Source organism: Habropoda laboriosa, unplaced genomic scaffold (genome assembly GCF_001263275.1).
Source record: "Habropoda laboriosa isolate 0110345459 unplaced genomic scaffold, ASM126327v1 scaffold102, whole genome shotgun sequence".
Lineage (NCBI taxonomy): Eukaryota > Metazoa > Arthropoda > Insecta > Hymenoptera > Apidae > Habropoda > Habropoda laboriosa.
In genome coordinates, this window is record NW_017100262.1 from 1750553 (window position 1) to 1772068 (window position 21516).

The 21516-nt window shown below is 39.7% G+C and overlaps 1 protein-coding gene across 1 annotated transcript in view; it reads right to left on the bottom strand.

Annotated features, from left to right (window-relative positions):
• LOC108572850 (bromodomain-containing protein 7) overlaps positions 1–21516 on the bottom strand; it is a 173356-nt gene that overhangs the window by 73576 nt on the left and 78264 nt on the right. Inside the window, exon 4 of the mRNA XM_017935168.1 lies at positions 7547–7638. Within this exon, the coding sequence (XP_017790657.1) occupies positions 7547–7638 (92 nt within the window). The remainder of the gene's footprint in view (positions 1–7546; positions 7639–21516) is intronic.

Below are 21516 nucleotides of genomic sequence, written 5' to 3' on the forward strand. Positions count from 1 at the left end.
CTAACTCAGATATAATAAATTAGGTGTAATAATTTATTTCAGGTATTCTACTAATCCAGGTACAATAAATTGGGTATAATAATTTTTATTATTATTATATTTGCTAATTTAGGTATAACAAATTAGGTGTAATAATTAATTATAGGTATTCTGCTAATTTAGGTATAATAATTTATTACAGGTATTCTACTAATCCAGGTGCAATAAATTGGGTACAATAATTTTCATTACTATTATATTTGCCGATTTATAGGTACTTTGCTAATTACGGTATGATAAATTAGATGTAACAATTAATTATAGGTATTCTGTTAATTTAGGTATGATAAATTTATCCCTGAATTTACGAACGCTTCTCATTTCTTCTAAAGAGGTATAACGAAACTGTTATACGTCCAGTGAGCATAAACCTACAGCAGGTTTCGAAGGGAACTATTTCGACAAACGACGAAAAGCTGCAAGCTTGTAAAACTTTACCGAGGGGCGGTGAACTTTAACTGGCCCTAGCGCGGAATTATGTTTCGCGGTCCCATCAAAATTTCGAAAGTTTCATCTAACTCTGCCGGGACTAACAAAGCAGCTTTAATTAAAGTTTCCGGAAACTGACTGAAAAAAGCACGCGTCGCGCGACACCGTGAAAGAGGGCGAATGAATTCCACGCCCGAAATTGTCCCGCTGAAACAAACCGGATGCTGCTCTAGAGTTTCTAGAGTCCTCTCTCAGTGGCTCTCAACGGTTTCTACAATTTCACAGAAATTCTTTGCGTAAAAAGCATAAGAACCAAGTATGATTTTTGTAATTTTTGAAATTCTTTTGTCGATATTTTTCGAATTAGTGAAATTAATACGATTCAGGTAATTTTTTTAAACTTTCTGTCGACATTTCTCGAATTAATAAAATTAGTACGATTTTTGTAATTTTTGAAGTTCTTTTGTCGATATTTTTCGAATTAGTGAAATTAATATGATATTGGTAATTTTTTTTAACTTTCTGCCGATATTTCTCGAATTAATAAAATTAGTACGATTTTGGTAATTTTTGAAATTCTTTTGTCGATATTTTTCGAATTAGTGAAATTAATATGATATTGGTAATTTTTTTTAACTTTCTGCCGATATTTCTCGAATGAATAAAATTAGTACGATTTTGGTAATTTTTTTAAACTTTCTGTCGACATTTCTCGAATTAATAAAATTAGTACGATTTTTGTAATTTTTGAAGTTCTTTTGTCGATATTTTTCGAGTTAGTGAAATTAATATGATATTGGTAATTTTTTTTAACTTTCTGCCGATATTTCTCGAATGAATACAATTAGTACGATTTTGGTAATTTTTTTAAACTTTCTGTCGACATTTCTCGAATTAATAAAATTAGTACGATTTTTGTAATTTTTGAAGTTCTTTTGTCGATATTTTTCGAGTTAGTGAAATTAATATGATATTGGTAATTTTTTTTAACTTTCTGCCGATATTTCTCGAATGAATACAATTAGTACGATTTTGGTAATTTTTTTAAACTTTCTGTCGACATTTCTCGAATTAATAAAATTAGTACGATTTTCGTAACTCTTCGACGCTTGGAAACGCTGACTCGCGGCAGGGCGAGTCTTATTTAGAGGAAAGCAATCAACAGGTTCTCGAACTAAACGATTAATGTATTTCTAGGCGTGTTCTCAATAGAATGTCTCTCGAGGGTGAAAACCTCCGTGCTTTATAGCACGGAGCCGTCCACACCCGACGTGGCGGTGGTAAGTGCGACGCGATCCGGAAGACGTCCAGCGATCATCGCTTTTGGCGGCCCATGCGACACAGGAGACTCAACGCGAGTCCCCTCAAGACGAAGAAACACTCGAGCCCCCTCGCCGCGGCACCGCGGTTCCGCTTCGGTCCCTCGCGGGATCCCTTTGTCGAAGGCCTTATCGCGACATTGTAACACGGTTCCGCTGATGCCATGCGGCTCGGCTACGCACTCGTCCTGCCGGTCCTGCGTCGCGGTGCTCGGGACCGAACAATTAATATGATTCTGATAATTTAAATTTTCCGTCGATATCTTTCGAATTAATAAAATTAACATGATTTTTATATTTAAAAAAAACTTTTTAAATTTTGTTCTCTTCGGTAATTGTCAACATTTTCCTAATTAACGAAAGTGGTGCCACAATCGAAGTTGAATTATTCTGTACAGAAAGAAATACTGTACTATATAATTTCCTTCAATTCCTCAATGACCAGCAATTCTCCAATTAGCAAAATTAAATTCGCAATTTGAATAAAAACACCCAAACAGAATCCTATTTCTATATTTTTACTGCAACTCTCTTAAACTCTGTGATTCTTATACCCCGTCCAACTAACACAACTAACAAAATTCAAAAGTACTTTTTCATATACATTCTTCAATTCCATCAGAACGTCGGTTTAAAACCAGCGACCTAGCTCCTTCGCGCCTAATTTTTCTCCCGAGAACCCGCCCCGAGGCTACAAAAAGTAACTTACTTTACTATCGGCGGCTCTTCCAATAAAAAGTTTCAGGTATCTACAGCGAGACAGGTAAGTGATCAGGGGTATGTAATTGTAATAAAATCGTTAACGAGCCTTGTGAACTTCAGGCCAGAGTAACCTTTTAAACTTTTAAACCTCCTACGTTCTCTGTATATGTGTGTGTGTGTGTGTGTGGGCGTCCAACGTAATTACACGATGGAGTATCGAAGAGGTGAAGAACAGCCCGGCTACCCGTAAATACGAGCCAATGGAAACTCGCCTCTGGGTCAGTAGATTTGGGATCGAATATGGTTTACTCGAACTCCTTAAGTATTGAAAAATCTATCGTCTCGAGAACGAGGGAAAAATAAGGCTTCTGTATTTGAAAATGAGCGAAAATAGTTAACTTGAATAGAAATTTGAAATTAAAAAAGTTCGCAGAAATTTCTAAAGTAACGCAATATTTTTCTGTATTTATGTTAATTTCAACAATTTCTCGCGTTGGAAGATAAACGAAGAAAGGCCTTCTGCGATCTCAATAAGCAGCGAGATAAAACTCTGAAGTTTAAAAAGTTCCAGAATCTTCTCAAAGAATAGAAGAAAAAGTAAGGCAAAAAGTATTTCTCCATATTTATATTAATTTCAACAATTTCTAGTATTTAAAGATAATACGAAGAAAAGCCTCCTGCGATCTCGATGAACCGTAAAACCAAAGTCTGAAGTTTAAAAAACTCCAGAATCTTGCGAAGAAGAACAGAGAAGCTAGCGTAAAAAATATGTTTCCCAATTTCCTGGGAATAATCGAGAGAGAAAGTTGTCCGCGGTCTCGGTGTGATAAATCGAGGATGTAAAAATGTGGAATTTCGAAGGCTTTCACCTCACCGTTATTCAAATCACGTCTAACTCTATCAGAGGACCGTGCTAACTTTCCATCCTCTCCTCTCTGATACTACTTTACGACCGTCGAAGGAGGCCATCGGGGCGCCTCGACTCTCCCGAGTGGAGAACGGAGGCTTAAATACGAGTCAGACTTCGCGTCCGACGACTCTGGTCTACGATCCGAAAATTGCGAAATTACTCCGGCCTCCGCGTGCGAATTTCGTTTGAGAGAAGTAACGGCCGCGGAATTACGCCGAGCAAACTAATTATGCGGAGCCGCCGCCGCCGCGTGTAAACACGAATTATCATTGGGAAATTTAACGCCGGACGAAAACACTTCCTCCGCGTTGTATCTTCATCGCCGGAGATCGATATTCGAGATACGCGTGCCTCGTGGACTTGTTAAGAATACTTGTTCCTGCTTCAATCTAATTTAATTGCTCCACGAGTTCAATTTGCGACGTACGTTCCACGGAGAAGCGTGTGTGCTTGTTTGTTCAGCAAATTAAAGGCTGTCCACAATAATGGAGAACTCGTTTTTAAGGACTTGAGTGTGTCACGAAAATATTCGCGCCTATAGGCGTTTCTACTGGCGCCAATTTAGTTTCTAATGTTTGACCTTTGCGTAATTCCGCCTTAATTTTCGAAAGGGCGCGCTTTTCAATTTTTCAGAAAACTTAAAAACGCCGAAATAGAAGATTTTGCGGCCTCGGTTGAAAATCTGCTGCAAAGATCGGTTTAACACGTTAAAAATCAACTTCACAAAGATTTCAAGTGAAAGTTATTATCTCTAAAGTGTTTAGAAAACCTACATCCTTAAGACTGTAAAGTTTCGTTCCAAAATTCCCATTAATAAGGTTGTTTAAGCTCGTGATAAGTGACCGTACGCAAGCTATAGCCTGTGCCGATTCTGCAGCAGCTCAAGGTCACACACCCTCCACCACAGAAAACTTCTAAACATTTTCCAACCGAGTGAAAACCTTCTCTCTGAAGATTTCTTCCGTTTTCATAAGACGGCCACGTTTATTTCGACCCAGTTACGGCGTTCACCTCGTCCAAAGGTGGAATTCATCGCGACAACCAGGTATTCGCGCGTGGCGAAGAAAGGGCTCCGCGGTTTAATTCGTCAGGCATAAAAGATGCGAGAGTGAAACAAGGAAAGGAAGAAATGAAAATTATACGGCGCAGGCTGTTGGTAAACCGGAATTATTTTCCTTCGGGTACATTTTCCCCAAACACGAGCGAGAATTCTTGCCAACTTTTTCCAACCTTCCCTCCAACATACGCGCGTCTCTTTCTCCCTTCAGTCCGTCTCGTGGCACCGCGTAAAAGCACCGCGACTTCTTGCGTAATTTATTAGCGTTTTGTTATGAAACAACTCTCCACTTTACCGACGGCGTTTTTCTTTGACAAACTCCGCCAAAGGGGGACGAAATTTCCGGTGATTAAGCCGAGGAAACGCTGAAATAAATACGATTTCCAAGGTGGAATTTCAACGGAGAAACACGATGCTTGCTTACTTCGATGTTTTTATTCCTGCAATTTAACCCGTTTTATTTGGCTGCGTACAATTAACGAAGATTTTCTCCAGAGGAGTTCTACCGTGGACAATTTATCCTTTCGGAGAAACAATTGGAAGTCTCGAATAGGAAAAGAGAAAGAGAGGGAAGCTCTTAGACGTTAGGTCGGTGAATCGAATCGAATCAATCTTCCTGCCCGCGAATATTGCCGCCAAATGATGGTACAGGAACGAATCCAGCGATCTTGCCTTCCCGTACACACGGTCGTTAATCAAATTTCAATGGAAACGCATCATGCGGCCATAAATCGTCGCGCGGAGCGAAACAGCCTTCGTGATTTTTCCAATTCATACGGGATACACGCATTGTGCCAGCTTTTCCGTCAACGTCTTCTCCTTGTCCAGAGAAATAAAGAGCACGATGAATAAAACATATTCGCGTATGCTTCTACTTCTTCTTCAAAGGCAGAATGATTTCTTGCTGGTTTTATAAAAGATGGAGATTTCGTTCTTTTCCAATTTTGATGGTGTCAAGTGTGTGGAGAAGGAAATTGGAAACATTTACGTCACTATCGCGATGTCCTTGACAGGATATTTTCAAGGTTTTTTTCCAAAAATTTTCACTTTTCACAATTTTTTGCCATTTTTCTTTTCATCTTTCTCTGTTTTTTCTTTGAGTTTGGAGAGACTTGGACGCATACGTGTCGACGATGATATTTTCAAGGTTTTCTGGTTTCTCGAAACTTTCACTTTCCACAATTTTTTACCTTTTATCTTTCAATTTTTCTCTGTGCTTTTTCTTCGAGTCTCGAGAGACTCGGACGCACACGTGTCGACCAGGATATTTTGCGAGTTTCAAAGGACTAGTTTTACAATTTTTTAGTCCTTTTTTCTATTTCTTCCACACACAAGCTACCAACTTCTTCAGCCACAAAGCTCAATATCGCATCTTCTTCTTGACCCTTTCGCTGCAGCAGATTTTAACGCGTAACGTGGGTGACTGAGGGTAAATCTTTAACCACAACCGCAAAATTTCTCATTTTGGCCGTGTCGTTTAAAAATTCTGTTTACCAAACCAAGATGGAAGTGCGTAAAGGATAAACATTAAACATTAAACTAAGGCAGGAACTTAAATTAAGCCAATAGTAACGAAAGGGTTCATTTCAACCTTTAACAATAAATCGAGCGTGACAAGCAATCTTCGTCTCCTTCACCTCGCACCGAACGAGCGTTCGCCAGCTTCGCTTCTCTCGAGAGAAAGCACGGTATCGAGAAAGGGCGCGAGAGTGTTTTTTCCAAATTTTATTCCCACGAAATGCATGGAAAGCAAGTAGCGTGAAATTGGCCGGGATGCATATTAGAGAAATCCAGCCGGAAGCTCGTCAACCTCGTATTTTTCCGTTCAATCCGTTCCGCAACTCGGGATGGACGGCGCGAGGCAATAAATCTCCTCCGGAGCGAAGGTGCAAAGAACGCGAGCGAAAAAAAAGAAATAAGAAGCGACAAAGAAAGAGGGGGGAGGAGGAAGTCGAGTGGTCGGGTCGATGGCGGGGTAAAAAGCGTTGGAAACGTTAGTCTCCGGTGGAACGTGCCAGGCATACTTGGCTCGTAGACACTGAGAACACCGTTAACACACTGTGTACCGAACGTCACAAGTGTCAATTGACTGTCAGTTGGCCGAAAAGACAAAATGGAATCGAGTAACACGAGAGCACATTTATCAGACAAGATACAAGGTCCGAGGGATGACACTTTTATCTTAGACGGCGGGAAAGAACGTTCGATCGTTGCTCGTTTTTGTAATGAAAAATGGTCAGGTTTCGGGGACCATAAGTTACGTGTATATTGCATTTTTTGTTGTTGTTCAAGAAATAACTTACTTTTGGGACGTTCGGTGTGAAGATGGAGGAAAAGAATATTCGATCGTTACTTGGGTGGTTCTTCTAACGAAAAATGGCCAAAATTCAGTAACCATGCATGTGCAATGTTTTTTTTTATTGAGTAATTACTTTATCACCGAAGACAGAATTTTTTATTTGGTCGTTTAATACGAAGATTGAGGAAACGAATATTCGACTGGTACTTGGGTATTTTTTCAAATGAAAAATGGCCAAAATTCAGCGACTACAGGTGAGCTACATATTCCTCTGTTTTCTTCGAATAATTATTTTATCACTGAAGATCGAGGAATGGAATATTCGACTGTAACTTCAGTATTTTATTTAATAAAAAAATGGCCAAAATTGAACGACTATAGGTGTTTCTTCGAATGATTATTTTGTCACTGAAGACATGAAATAATACGAAATGTTTGATAATTTGCGAACTGGTCGTTCAAGTGATTACTCGAGTGTCGAAAAGTTCTTAGTTTCTTCGTGTTAACTTAAAGTTCACATAGCTCTTGGAAAATTCTCTGAAAAATTCGGAATTCCTAATAGTGAGATAATTGCAACGAAAGCGAAACTCTACGATCCAGACGCAGCCTCTTCATTCTTAGCTCGTTACTAACCTACTGCCACTCGGAATCTCCCCGACTATGATACTAAATGGATCACCTGGGATCAGATGGAATACTTCGCCCTTCATACCACAGAATCCTCAATTCCCACGAGAATCTTCGTACCTTCTAGACTTACGAAATCTGCGCAAGTTGCTCCGAATATGTACACCTGCATGTACATCTTCAGGACTTCCGGAAGCCTTGCCAGATTTCCTCGGCACTCCTATGTCTTTAGGACTCGTGGCTCCCTTGAGGATTCCTCGAACGAGAGCAGTTATTCGAGTCTTAAATACTTGTTCGATTTTTGAAAAAGTTTCTACGCAATCCAGAAAGTGGAAAATTGCGGTCTTAGATGACTGTTATCTACCTCTTTCAATTACCGCACTGTAACCCTCTCGAGATTCCTCGCTGCTCCAACTTCAGCAATTTCGCCGAACCGATCAGCACGATTTATTATTCGTCCAGAGAGAGAGAGAGAGACGGAGAAGCAGAGAGAGAAAGACAGAAAAAAGGGGGAGAAAAGAGAGGAAGACTTAAAGGAAGAGAAAAAGATAGAGAAAAGAGGGGGAGAGTTAGAGGAAGAGAGAAAAATAGAGGAAGAGAGATGGAGAGTTAGAGAAAGAGAAAAAAGGGAAAGAAAGGAGAGGAAGACTTAAAGGAAGAGAAACGGAGAAGCAGAGAGAGAAAGAGAGAAAAAAGGGGGAGAAAAGAGAGGAAGACTTAAAGGAAGAGAAAAAGATAGAGAAAAGAGGGGGAGAGTTAGAGGAAGAGAGAAAAATAGAGGAAGAGAGATGGAGAGTTAGAGAAAGAGAAAAAAGGGAAAGAAAGGAGAGGAAGACTTAAAGGAAGAGAAAAAGATAGAGCAAAGAGGGGGAGAGTTAGAGGAACAGAGAAAAATAGAGGAAGAGAAAAAGATAGAGAAAAGAGGGGGAGAGTTAGAGGAAGAGAGAAACATAGAGGAAGAGAGATGGAGAGTTAGAGAAAGAGAAAAAAGGGAAAGAAAGGAGAGGAAGACTTAAAGGAAGAGAAAAAGATAGAGCAAAGAGGGGGAGAGTTAGAGGAACAGAGAAAAATAGAGGAAGAGAAAAAGATAGAGAAAAGAGGGGGAGAGTTAGAGGAAGAGAGAAACATAGAGGAAGAGAGATGGAGAGTTAGAGAAAGAGAAAAAAGGGAAAGAAAGGAGAGGAAGACTTAAAGGAAGAGAAAAAGATAGAGCAAAGAGGGGGAGAGTTAGAGGAACAGAGAAAAATAGAGGAAGAGAAAAAGATAGAGAAAAGAGGGGGAGAGTTAGAGGAAGAGAGAAACATAGAGGAAGAGAGATGGAGAGTTAGAGAAAGAGAAAAAAGGGAAAGAAAGGAGAGGAAGACTTAAAGGAAGAGAAAAAGATAGAGCAAAGAGGGGGAGAGTTAGAGGAACAGAGAAAAATAGAGGAAGAGAAAAAGATAGAGAAAAGAGGGGGAGAGTTAGAGGAAGAGAGAAACATAGAGGAAGAGAGATGGAGAGTTAGAGAAAGAGAAAAAAGGGAAAGAAAGGAGAGGAAGACTTAAAGGAAGAGAAAAAGATAGAGCAAAGAGGGGGAGAGTTAGAGGAACAGAGAAAAATAGAGGAAGAGAAAAAGATAGAGAAAAGAGGGGGAGAGTTAGAGGAAGAGAGAAACATAGAGGAAGAGAGATGGAGAGTTAGAGAAAGAGAAAAAAGGGAAAGAAAGGAGAGGAAGACTTAAAGGAAGAGAAAAAGATAGAGCAAAGAGGGGGAGAGTTAGAGGAACAGAGAAAAATAGAGGAAGAGAAAAAGATAGAGAAAAGAGGGGGAGAGTTAGAGGAAGAGAGAAACATAGAGGAAGAGAGATGGAGAGTTAGAGAAAGAGAAAAAAGGGAAAGAAAGGAGAGGAAGACTTAAAGGAAGAGAAAAAGATAGAGCAAAGAGGGGGAGAGTTAGAGGAACAGAGAAAAATAGAGGAAGAGAAAAAGATAGAGAAAAGAGGGGGAGAGTTAGAGGAAGAGAGAAACATAGAGGAAGAGAGATGGAGAGTTAGAGAAAGAGAAAAAAGGGAAAGAAAGGAGAGGAAGACTTAAAGGAAGAGAAAAAGATAGAGCAAAGAGGGGGAGAGTTAGAGGAACAGAGAAAAATAGAGGAAGAGAAAAAGATAGAGAAAAGAGGGGGAGAGTTAGAGGAAGAGAGAAACATAGAGGAAGAGAGATGGAGAGTTAGAGAAAGAGAAAAAAGGGAAAGAAAGGAGAGGAAGACTTAAAGGAAGAGAAAAAGATAGAGCAAAGAGGGGGAGAGTTAGAGGAACAGAGAAAAATAGAGGAAGAGAAAAAGATAGAGAAAAGAGGGGGAGAGTTAGAGGAAGAGAGAAACATAGAGGAAGAGAGATGGAGAGTTAGAGAAAGAGAAAAAAGGGAAAGAAAGGAGAGGAAGACTTAAAGGAAGAGAAAAAGATAGAGCAAAGAGGGGGAGAGTTAGAGGAACAGAGAAAAATAGAGGAAGAGAAAAAGATAGAGAAAAGAGGGGGAGAGTTAGAGGAAGAGAGAAACATAGAGGAAGAGAGATGGAGAGTTAGAGAAAGAGAAAAAAGGGAAAGAAAGGAGAGGAAGACTTAAAGGAAGAGAAAAAGATAGAGCAAAGAGGGGGAGAGTTAGAGGAACAGAGAAAAATAGAGGAAGAGAAAAAGATAGAGAAAAGAGGGGGAGAGTTAGAGGAAGAGAGAAACATAGAGGAAGAGAGATGGAGAGTTAGAGAAAGAGAAAAAAGGGAAAGAAAGGAGAGGAAGACTTAAAGGAAGAGAAAAAGATAGAGCAAAGAGGGGGAGAGTTAGAGGAACAGAGAAAAATAGAGGAAGAGAAAAAGATAGAGAAAAGAGGGGGAGAGTTAGAGGAAGAGAGAAACATAGAGGAAGAGAGATGGAGAGTTAGAGAAAGAGAAAAAAGGGAAAGAAAGGAGAGGAAGACTTAAAGGAAGAGAAAAAGATAGAGCAAAGAGGGGGAGAGTTAGAGGAACAGAGAAAAATAGAGGAAGAGAAAAAGATAGAGAAAAGAGGGGGAGAGTTAGAGGAAGAGAGAAACATAGAGGAAGAGAGATGGAGAGTTAGAGAAAGAGAAAAAAGGGAAAGAAAGGAGAGGAAGACTTAAAGGAAGAGAAAAAGATAGAGCAAAGAGGGGGAGAGTTAGAGGAACAGAGAAAAATAGAGGAAGAGAAAAAGATAGAGAAAAGAGGGGGAGAGTTAGAGGAAGAGAGAAACATAGAGGAAGAGAGATGGAGAGTTAGAGAAAGAGAAAAAAGGGAAAGAAAGGAGAGGAAGACTTAAAGGAAGAGAAAAAGATAGAGCAAAGAGGGGGAGAGTTAGAGGAACAGAGAAAAATAGAGGAAGAGAAAAAGATAGAGAAAAGAGGGGGAGAGTTAGAGGAAGAGAGAAACATAGAGGAAGAGAGATGGAGAGTTAGAGAAAGAGAAAAAAGGGAAAGAAAGGAGAGGAAGACTTAAAGGAAGAGAAAAAGATAGAGCAAAGAGGGGGAGAGTTAGAGGAACAGAGAAAAATAGAGGAAGAGAAAAAGATAGAGAAAAGAGGGGGAGAGTTAGAGGAAGAGAGAAACATAGAGGAAGAGAGATGGAGAGTTAGAGAAAGAGAAAAAAGGGAAAGAAAGGAGAGGAAGACTTAAAGGAAGAGAAAAAGATAGAGCAAAGAGGGGGAGAGTTAGAGGAACAGAGAAAAATAGAGGAAGAGAAAAAGATAGAGAAAAGAGGGGGAGAGTTAGAGGAAGAGAGAAACATAGAGGAAGAGAGATGGAGAGTTAGAGAAAGAGAAAAAAGGGAAAGAAAGGAGAGGAAGACTTAAAGGAAGAGAAAAAGATAGAGCAAAGAGGGGGAGAGTTAGAGGAACAGAGAAAAATAGAGGAAGAGAAAAAGATAGAGAAAAGAGGGGGAGAGTTAGAGGAAGAGAGAAACATAGAGGAAGAGAGATGGAGAGTTAGAGAAAGAGAAAAAAGGGAAAGAAAGGAGAGGAAGACTTAAAGGAAGAGAAAAAGATAGAGCAAAGAGGGGGAGAGTTAGAGGAACAGAGAAAAATAGAGGAAGAGAAAAAGATAGAGAAAAGAGGGGGAGAGTTAGAGGAAGAGAGAAACATAGAGGAAGAGAGATGGAGAGTTAGAGAAAGAGAAAAAAGGGAAAGAAAGGAGAGGAAGACTTAAAGGAAGAGAAAAAGATAGAGCAAAGAGGGGGAGAGTTAGAGGAACAGAGAAAAATAGAGGAAGAGAAAAAGATAGAGAAAAGAGGGGGAGAGTTAGAGGAAGAGAGAAACATAGAGGAAGAGAGATGGAGAGTTAGAGAAAGAGAAAAAAGGGAAAGAAAGGAGAGGAAGACTTAAAGGAAGAGAAAAAGATAGAGCAAAGAGGGGGAGAGTTAGAGGAACAGAGAAAAATAGAGGAAGAGAAAAAGATAGAGAAAAGAGGGGGAGAGTTAGAGGAAGAGAGAAACATAGAGGAAGAGAGATGGAGAGTTAGAGAAAGAGAAAAAAGGGAAAGAAAGGAGAGGAAGACTTAAAGGAAGAGAAAAAGATAGAGCAAAGAGGGGGAGAGTTAGAGGAACAGAGAAAAATAGAGGAAGAGAAAAAGATAGAGAAAAGAGGGGGAGAGTTAGAGGAAGAGAGAAACATAGAGGAAGAGAGATGGAGAGTTAGAGAAAGAGAAAAAAGGGAAAGAAAGGAGAGGAAGACTTAAAGGAAGAGAAAAAGATAGAGCAAAGAGGGGGAGAGTTAGAGGAACAGAGAAAAATAGAGGAAGAGAAAAAGATAGAGAAAAGAGGGGGAGAGTTAGAGGAAGAGAGAAACATAGAGGAAGAGAGATGGAGAGTTAGAGAAAGAGAAAAAAGGGAAAGAAAGGAGAGGAAGACTTAAAGGAAGAGAAAAAGATAGAGCAAAGAGGGGGAGAGTTAGAGGAACAGAGAAAAATAGAGGAAGAGAAAAAGATAGAGAAAAGAGGGGGAGAGTTAGAGGAAGAGAGAAACATAGAGGAAGAGAGATGGAGAGTTAGAGAAAGAGAAAAAAGGGAAAGAAAGGAGAGGAAGACTTAAAGGAAGAGAAAAAGATAGAGCAAAGAGGGGGAGAGTTAGAGGAACAGAGAAAAATAGAGGAAGAGAAAAAGATAGAGAAAAGAGGGGGAGAGTTAGAGGAAGAGAGAAACATAGAGGAAGAGAGATGGAGAGTTAGAGAAAGAGAAAAAAGGGAAAGAAAGGAGAGGAAGACTTAAAGGAAGAGAAAAAGATAGAGCAAAGAGGGGGAGAGTTAGAGGAACAGAGAAAAATAGAGGAAGAGAAAAAGATAGAGAAAAGAGGGGGAGAGTTAGAGGAAGAGAGAAACATAGAGGAAGAGAGATGGAGAGTTAGAGAAAGAGAAAAAAGGGAAAGAAAGGAGAGGAAGACTTAAAGGAAGAGAAAAAGATAGAGCAAAGAGGGGGAGAGTTAGAGGAACAGAGAAAAATAGAGGAAGAGAAAAAGATAGAGAAAAGAGGGGGAGAGTTAGAGGAAGAGAGAAACATAGAGGAAGAGAGATGGAGAGTTAGAGAAAGAGAAAAAAGGGAAAGAAAGGAGAGGAAGACTTAAAGGAAGAGAAAAAGATAGAGCAAAGAGGGGGAGAGTTAGAGGAACAGAGAAAAATAGAGGAAGAGAAAAAGATAGAGAAAAGAGGGGGAGAGTTAGAGGAAGAGAGAAACATAGAGGAAGAGAGATGGAGAGTTAGAGAAAGAGAAAAAAGGGAAAGAAAGGAGAGGAAGACTTAAAGGAAGAGAAAAAGATAGAGCAAAGAGGGGGAGAGTTAGAGGAACAGAGAAAAATAGAGGAAGAGAAAAAGATAGAGAAAAGAGGGGGAGAGTTAGAGGAAGAGAGAAACATAGAGGAAGAGAGATGGAGAGTTAGAGAAAGAGAAAAAAGGGAAAGAAAGGAGAGGAAGACTTAAAGGAAGAGAAAAAGATAGAGCAAAGAGGGGGAGAGTTAGAGGAACAGAGAAAAATAGAGGAAGAGAAAAAGATAGAGAAAAGAGGGGGAGAGTTAGAGGAAGAGAGAAACATAGAGGAAGAGAGATGGAGAGTTAGAGAAAGAGAAAAAAGGGAAAGAAAGGAGAGGAAGACTTAAAGGAAGAGAAAAAGATAGAGCAAAGAGGGGGAGAGTTAGAGGAACAGAGAAAAATAGAGGAAGAGAAAAAGATAGAGAAAAGAGGGGGAGAGTTAGAGGAAGAGAGAAACATAGAGGAAGAGAGATGGAGAGTTAGAGAAAGAGAAAAAAGGGAAAGAAAGGAGAGGAAGACTTAAAGGAAGAGAAAAAGATAGAGCAAAGAGGGGGAGAGTTAGAGGAACAGAGAAAAATAGAGGAAGAGAAAAAGATAGAGAAAAGAGGGGGAGAGTTAGAGGAAGAGAGAAACATAGAGGAAGAGAGATGGAGAGTTAGAGAAAGAGAAAAAAGGGAAAGAAAGGAGAGGAAGACTTAAAGGAAGAGAAAAAGATAGAGCAAAGAGGGGGAGAGTTAGAGGAACAGAGAAAAATAGAGGAAGAGAAAAAGATAGAGAAAAGAGGGGGAGAGTTAGAGGAAGAGAGAAACATAGAGGAAGAGAGATGGAGAGTTAGAGAAAGAGAAAAAAGGGAAAGAAAGGAGAGGAAGACTTAAAGGAAGAGAAAAAGATAGAGCAAAGAGGGGGAGAGTTAGAGGAACAGAGAAAAATAGAGGAAGAGAAAAAGATAGAGAAAAGAGGGGGAGAGTTAGAGGAAGAGAGAAACATAGAGGAAGAGAGATGGAGAGTTAGAGAAAGAGAAAAAAGGGAAAGAAAGGAGAGGAAGACTTAAAGGAAGAGAAAAAGATAGAGCAAAGAGGGGGAGAGTTAGAGGAACAGAGAAAAATAGAGGAAGAGAAAAAGATAGAGAAAAGAGGGGGAGAGTTAGAGGAAGAGAGAAACATAGAGGAAGAGAGATGGAGAGTTAGAGAAAGAGAAAAAAGGGAAAGAAAGGAGAGGAAGACTTAAAGGAAGAGAAAAAGATAGAGCAAAGAGGGGGAGAGTTAGAGGAACAGAGAAAAATAGAGGAAGAGAAAAAGATAGAGAAAAGAGGGGGAGAGTTAGAGGAAGAGAGAAACATAGAGGAAGAGAGATGGAGAGTTAGAGAAAGAGAAAAAAGGGAAAGAAAGGAGAGGAAGACTTAAAGGAAGAGAAAAAGATAGAGCAAAGAGGGGGAGAGTTAGAGGAACAGAGAAAAATAGAGGAAGAGAAAAAGATAGAGAAAAGAGGGGGAGAGTTAGAGGAAGAGAGAAACATAGAGGAAGAGAGATGGAGAGTTAGAGAAAGAGAAAAAAGGGAAAGAAAGGAGAGGAAGACTTAAAGGAAGAGAAAAAGATAGAGCAAAGAGGGGGAGAGTTAGAGGAACAGAGAAAAATAGAGGAAGAGAAAAAGATAGAGAAAAGAGGGGGAGAGTTAGAGGAAGAGAGAAACATAGAGGAAGAGAGATGGAGAGTTAGAGAAAGAGAAAAAAGGGAAAGAAAGGAGAGGAAGACTTAAAGGAAGAGAAAAAGATAGAGCAAAGAGGGGGAGAGTTAGAGGAACAGAGAAAAATAGAGGAAGAGAAAAAGATAGAGAAAAGAGGGGGAGAGTTAGAGGAAGAGAGAAACATAGAGGAAGAGAGATGGAGAGTTAGAGAAAGAGAAAAAAGGGAAAGAAAGGAGAGGAAGACTTAAAGGAAGAGAAAAAGATAGAGCAAAGAGGGGGAGAGTTAGAGGAACAGAGAAAAATAGAGGAAGAGAAAAAGATAGAGAAAAGAGGGGGAGAGTTAGAGGAAGAGAGAAACATAGAGGAAGAGAGATGGAGAGTTAGAGAAAGAGAAAAAAGGGAAAGAAAGGAGAGGAAGACTTAAAGGAAGAGAAAAAGATAGAGCAAAGAGGGGGAGAGTTAGAGGAACAGAGAAAAATAGAGGAAGAGAAAAAGATAGAGAAAAGAGGGGGAGAGTTAGAGGAAGAGAGAAACATAGAGGAAGAGAGATGGAGAGTTAGAGAAAGAGAAAAAAGGGAAAGAAAGGAGAGGAAGACTTAAAGGAAGAGAAAAAGATAGAGCAAAGAGGGGGAGAGTTAGAGGAACAGAGAAAAATAGAGGAAGAGAAAAAGATAGAGAAAAGAGGGGGAGAGTTAGAGGAAGAGAGAAACATAGAGGAAGAGAGATGGAGAGTTAGAGAAAGAGAAAAAAGGGAAAGAAAGGAGAGGAAGACTTAAAGGAAGAGAAAAAGATAGAGCAAAGAGGGGGAGAGTTAGAGGAACAGAGAAAAATAGAGGAAGAGAAAAAGATAGAGAAAAGAGGGGGAGAGTTAGAGGAAGAGAGAAACATAGAGGAAGAGAGATGGAGAGTTAGAGAAAGAGAAAAAAGGGAAAGAAAGGAGAGGAAGACTTAAAGGAAGAGAAAAAGATAGAGCAAAGAGGGGGAGAGTTAGAGGAACAGAGAAAAATAGAGGAAGAGAAAAAGATAGAGAAAAGAGGGGGAGAGTTAGAGGAAGAGAGAAACATAGAGGAAGAGAGATGGAGAGTTAGAGAAAGAGAAAAAAGGGAAAGAAAGGAGAGGAAGACTTAAAGGAAGAGAAAAAGATAGAGCAAAGAGGGGGAGAGTTAGAGGAACAGAGAAAAATAGAGGAAGAGAAAAAGATAGAGAAAAGAGGGGGAGAGTTAGAGGAAGAGAGAAACATAGAGGAAGAGAGATGGAGAGTTAGAGAAAGAGAAAAAAGGGAAAGAAAGGAGAGGAAGACTTAAAGGAAGAGAAAAAGATAGAGCAAAGAGGGGGAGAGTTAGAGGAACAGAGAAAAATAGAGGAAGAGAAAAAGATAGAGAAAAGAGGGGGAGAGTTAGAGGAAGAGAGAAACATAGAGGAAGAGAGATGGAGAGTTAGAGAAAGAGAAAAAAGGGAAAGAAAGGAGAGGAAGACTTAAAGGAAGAGAAAAAGATAGAGCAAAGAGGGGGAGAGTTAGAGGAACAGAGAAAAATAGAGGAAGAGAAAAAGATAGAGAAAAGAGGGGGAGAGTTAGAGGAAGAGAGAAACATAGAGGAAGAGAGATGGAGAGTTAGAGAAAGAGAAAAAAGGGAAAGAAAGGAGAGGAAGACTTAAAGGAAGAGAAAAAGATAGAGCAAAGAGGGGGAGAGTTAGAGGAACAGAGAAAAATAGAGGAAGAGAAAAAGATAGAGAAAAGAGGGGGAGAGTTAGAGGAAGAGAGAAACATAGAGGAAGAGAGATGGAGAGTTAGAGAAAGAGAAAAAAGGGAAAGAAAGGAGAGGAAGACTTAAAGGAAGAGAAAAAGATAGAGCAAAGAGGGGGAGAGTTAGAGGAACAGAGAAAAATAGAGGAAGAGAAAAAGATAGAGAAAAGAGGGGGAGAGTTAGAGGAAGAGAGAAACATAGAGGAAGAGAGATGGAGAGTTAGAGAAAGAGAAAAAAGGGAAAGAAAGGAGAGGAAGACTTAAAGGAAGAGAAAAAGATAGAGCAAAGAGGGGGAGAGTTAGAGGAACAGAGAAAAATAGAGGAAGAGAAAAAGATAGAGAAAAGAGGGGGAGAGTTAGAGGAAGAGAGAAACATAGAGGAAGAGAGATGGAGAGTTAGAGAAAGAGAAAAAAGGGAAAGAAAGGAGAGGAAGACTTAAAGGAAGAGAAAAAGATAGAGCAAAGAGGGGGAGAGTTAGAGGAACAGAGAAAAATAGAGGAAGAGAAAAAGATAGAGAAAAGAGGGGGAGAGTTAGAGGAAGAGAGAAACATAGAGGAAGAGAGATGGAGAGTTAGAGAAAGAGAAAAAAGGGAAAGAAAGGAGAGGAAGACTTAAAGGAAGAGAAAAAGATAGAGCAAAGAGGGGGAGAGTTAGAGGAACAGAGAAAAATAGAGGAAGAGAAAAAGATAGAGAAAAGAGGGGGAGAGTTAGAGGAAGAGAGAAACATAGAGGAAGAGAGATGGAGAGTTAGAGAAAGAGAAAAAAGGGAAAGAAAGGAGAGGAAGACTTAAAGGAAGAGAAAAAGATAGAGCAAAGAGGGGGAGAGTTAGAGGAACAGAGAAAAATAGAGGAAGAGAAAAAGATAGAGAAAAGAGGGGGAGAGTTAGAGGAAGAGAGAAACATAGAGGAAGAGAGATGGAGAGTTAGAGAAAGAGAAAAAAGGGAAAGAAAGGAGAGGAAGACTTAAAGGAAGAGAAAAAGATAGAGCAAAGAGGGGGAGAGTTAGAGGAACAGAGAAAAATAGAGGAAGAGAAAAAGATAGAGAAAAGAGGGGGAGAGTTAGAGGAAGAGAGAAACATAGAGGAAGAGAGATGGAGAGTTAGAGAAAGAGAAAAAAGGGAAAGAAAGGAGAGGAAGACTTAAAGGAAGAGAAAAAGATAGAGCAAAGAGGGGGAGAGTTAGAGGAACAGAGAAAAATAGAGGAAGAGAAAAAGATAGAGAAAAGAGGGGGAGAGTTAGAGGAAGAGAGAAACATAGAGGAAGAGAGATGGAGAGTTAGAGAAAGAGAAAAAAGGGAAAGAAAGGAGAGGAAGACTTAAAGGAAGAGAAAAAGATAGAGCAAAGAGGGGGAGAGTTAGAGGAACAGAGAAAAATAGAGGAAGAGAAAAAGATAGAGAAAAGAGGGGGAGAGTTAGAGGAAGAGAGAAACATAGAGGAAGAGAGATGGAGAGTTAGAGAAAGAGAAAAAAGGGAAAGAAAGGAGAGGAAGACTTAAAGGAAGAGAAAAAGATAGAGCAAAGAGGGGGAGAGTTAGAGGAACAGAGAAAAATAGAGGAAGAGAAAAAGATAGAGAAAAGAGGGGGAGAGTTAGAGGAAGAGAGAAACATAGAGGAAGAGAGATGGAGAGTTAGAGAAAGAGAAAAAAGGGAAAGAAAGGAGAGGAAGACTTAAAGGAAGAGAAAAAGATAGAGCAAAGAGGGGGAGAGTTAGAGGAACAGAGAAAAATAGAGGAAGAGAAAAAGATAGAGAAAAGAGGGGGAGAGTTAGAGGAAGAGAGAAACATAGAGGAAGAGAGATGGAGAGTTAGAGAAAGAGAAAAAAGGGAAAGAAAGGAGAGGAAGACTTAAAGGAAGAGAAAAAGATAGAGCAAAGAGGGGGAGAGTTAGAGGAACAGAGAAAAATAGAGGAAGAGAAAAAGATAGAGAAAAGAGGGGGAGAGTTAGAGGAAGAGAGAAACATAGAGGAAGAGAGATGGAGAGTTAGAGAAAGAGAAAAAAGGGAAAGAAAGGAGAGGAAGACTTAAAGGAAGAGAAAAAGATAGAGCAAAGAGGGGGAGAGTTAGAGGAACAGAGAAAAATAGAGGAAGAGAAAAAGATAGAGAAAAGAGGGGGAGAGTTAGAGGAAGAGAGAAACATAGAGGAAGAGAGATGGAGAGTTAGAGAAAGAGAAAAAAGGGAAAGAAAGGAGAGGAAGACTTAAAGGAAGAGAAAAAGATAGAGCAAAGAGGGGGAGAGTTAGAGGAACAGAGAAAAATAGAGGAAGAGAAAAAGATAGAGAAAAGAGGGGGAGAGTTAGAGGAAGAGAGAAACATAGAGGAAGAGAGATGGAGAGTTAGAGAAAGAGAAAAAAGGGAAAGAAAGGAGAGGAAGACTTAAAGGAAGAGAAAAAGATAGAGCAAAGAGGGGGAGAGTTAGAGGAACAGAGAAAAATAGAGGAAGAGAAAAAGATAGAGAAAAGAGGGGGAGAGTTAGAGGAAGAGAGAAACATAGAGGAAGAGAGATGGAGAGTTAGAGAAAGAGAAAAAAGGGAAAGAAAGGAGAGGAAGACTTAAAGGAAGAGAAAAAGATAGAGCAAAGAGGGGGAGAGTTAGAGGAACAGAGAAAAATAGAGGAAGAGAAAAAGATAGAGAAAAGAGGGGGAGAGTTAGAGGAAGAGAGAAACATAGAGGAAGAGAGATGGAGAGTTAGAGAAAGAGAAAAAAGGGAAAGAAAGGAGAGGAAGACTTAAAGGAAGAGAAAAAGATAGAGCAAAGAGGGGGAGAGTTAGAGGAACAGAGAAAAATAGAGGAAGAGAAAAAGATAGAGAAAAGAGGGGGAGAGTTAGAGGAAGAGAGAAACATAGAGGAAGAGAGATGGAGAGTTAGAGAAAGAGAAAAAAGGGAAAGAAAGGAGAGGAAGACTTAAAGGAAGAGAAAAAGATAGAGCAAAGAGGGGGAGAGTTAGAGGAACAGAGAAAAATAGAGGAAGAGAAAAAGATAGAGAAAAGAGGGGGAGAGTTAGAGGAAGAGAGAAACATAGAGGAAGAGAGATGGAGAGTTAGAGAAAGAGAAAAAAGGGAAAGAAAGGAGAGGAAGACTTAAAGGAAGAGAAAAAGATAGAGCAAAGAGGGGGAGAGTTAGAGGAACAGAGAAAAATAGAGGAAGAGAAAAAGATAGAGAAAAGAGGGGGAGAGTTAGAGGAAGAGAGAAACATAGAGGAAGAGAGATGGAGAGTTAGAGAAAGAGAAAAAAGGGAAAGAAAGGAGAGGAAGACTTAAAGGAAGAGAAAAAGATAGAGCAAAGAGGGGGAGAGTTAGAGGAACAGAGAAAAATAGAGGAAGAGAAAAAGATAGAGAAAAGAGGGGGAGAGTTAGAGGAAGAGAGAAACATAGAGGAAGAGAGATGGAGAGTTAGAGAAAGAGAAAAAAGGGAAAGAAAGGAGAGGAAGACTTAAAGGAAGAGAAAAAGATAGAGCAAAGAGGGGGAGAGTTAGAGGAACAGAGAAAAATAGAGGAAGAGAAAAAGATAGAGAAAAGAGGGGGAGAGTTAGAGGAAGAGAGAAACATAGAGGAAGAGAGATGGAGAGTTAGAGAAAGAGAAAAAAGGGAAAGAAAGGAGAGGAAGACTTAAAGGAAGAGAAAAAGATAGAGCAAAGAGGGGGAGAGTTAGAGGAACAGAGAAAAATAGAGGAAGAGAAAAAGATAGAGAAAAGAGGGGGAGAGTTAGAGGAAGAGAGAAACATAGAGGAAGAGAGATGGAGAGTTAGAGAAAGAGAAAAAAGGGAAAGAAAGGAGAGGAAGACTTAAAGGAAGAGAAAAAGATAGAGCAAAGAGGGGGAGAGTTAGAGGAACAGAGAAAAATAGAGGAAGAGAAAAAGATAGAGAAAAGAGGGGGAGAGTTAGAGGAAGAGAGAAACATAGAGGAAGAGAGATGGAGAGTTAGAGAAAGAGAAAAAAGGGAAAGAAAGGAGAGGAAGACTTAAAGGAAGAGAAAAAGATAGAGCAAAGAGGGGGAGAGTTAGAGGAACAGAGAAAAATAGAGGAAGAGAAAAAGATAGAGAAAAGAGGGGGAGAGTTAGAGGAAGAGAGAAACATAGAGGAAGAGAGATGGAGAGTTAGAGAAAGAGAAAAAAGGGAAAGAAAGGAGAGGAAGACTTAAAGGAAGAGAAAAAGATAGAGCAAAGAGGGGGAGAGTTAGAGGAACAGAGAAAAATAGAGGAAGAGAAAAAGATAGAGAAAAGAGGGGGAGAGTTAGAGGAAGAGAGAAACATAGAGGAAGAGAGATGGAGAGTTAGAGAAAGAGAAAAAAGGGAAAGAAAGGAGAGGAAGACTTAAAGGAAGAGAAAAAGATAGAGCAAAGAGGGGGAGAGTTAGAGGAACAGAGAAAAATAGAGGAAGAGAAAAAGATAGAGAAAAGAGGGGGAGAGTTAGAGGAAGAGAGAAACATAGAGGAAGAGAGATGGAGAGTTAGAGAAAGAGAAAAAAGGGAAAGAAAGGAGAGGAAGACTTAAAGGAAGAGAAAAAGATAGAGCAAAGAGGGGGAGAGTTAGAGGAACAGAGAAAAATAGAGGAAGAGAAAAAGATAGAGAAAAGAGGGGGAGAGTTAGAGGAAGAGAGAAACATAGAGGAAGAGAGATGGAGAGTTAGAGAAAGAGAAAAAAGGGAAAGAAAGGAGAGGAAGACTTAAAGGAAGAGAAAAAGATAGAGCAAAGAGGGGGAGAGTTAGAGGAACAGAGAAAAATAGAGGAAGAGAAAAAGATAGAGAAAAGAGGGGGAGAGTTAGAGGAAGAGAGAAACATAGAGGAAGAGAGATGGAGAGTTAGAGAAAGAGAAAAAAGGGAAAGAAAGGAGAGGAAGACTTAAAGGAAGAGAAAAAGATAGAGCAAAGAGGGGGAGAGTTAGAGGAACAGAGAAAAATAGAGGAAGAGAAAAAGATAGAGAAAAGAGGGGGAGAGTT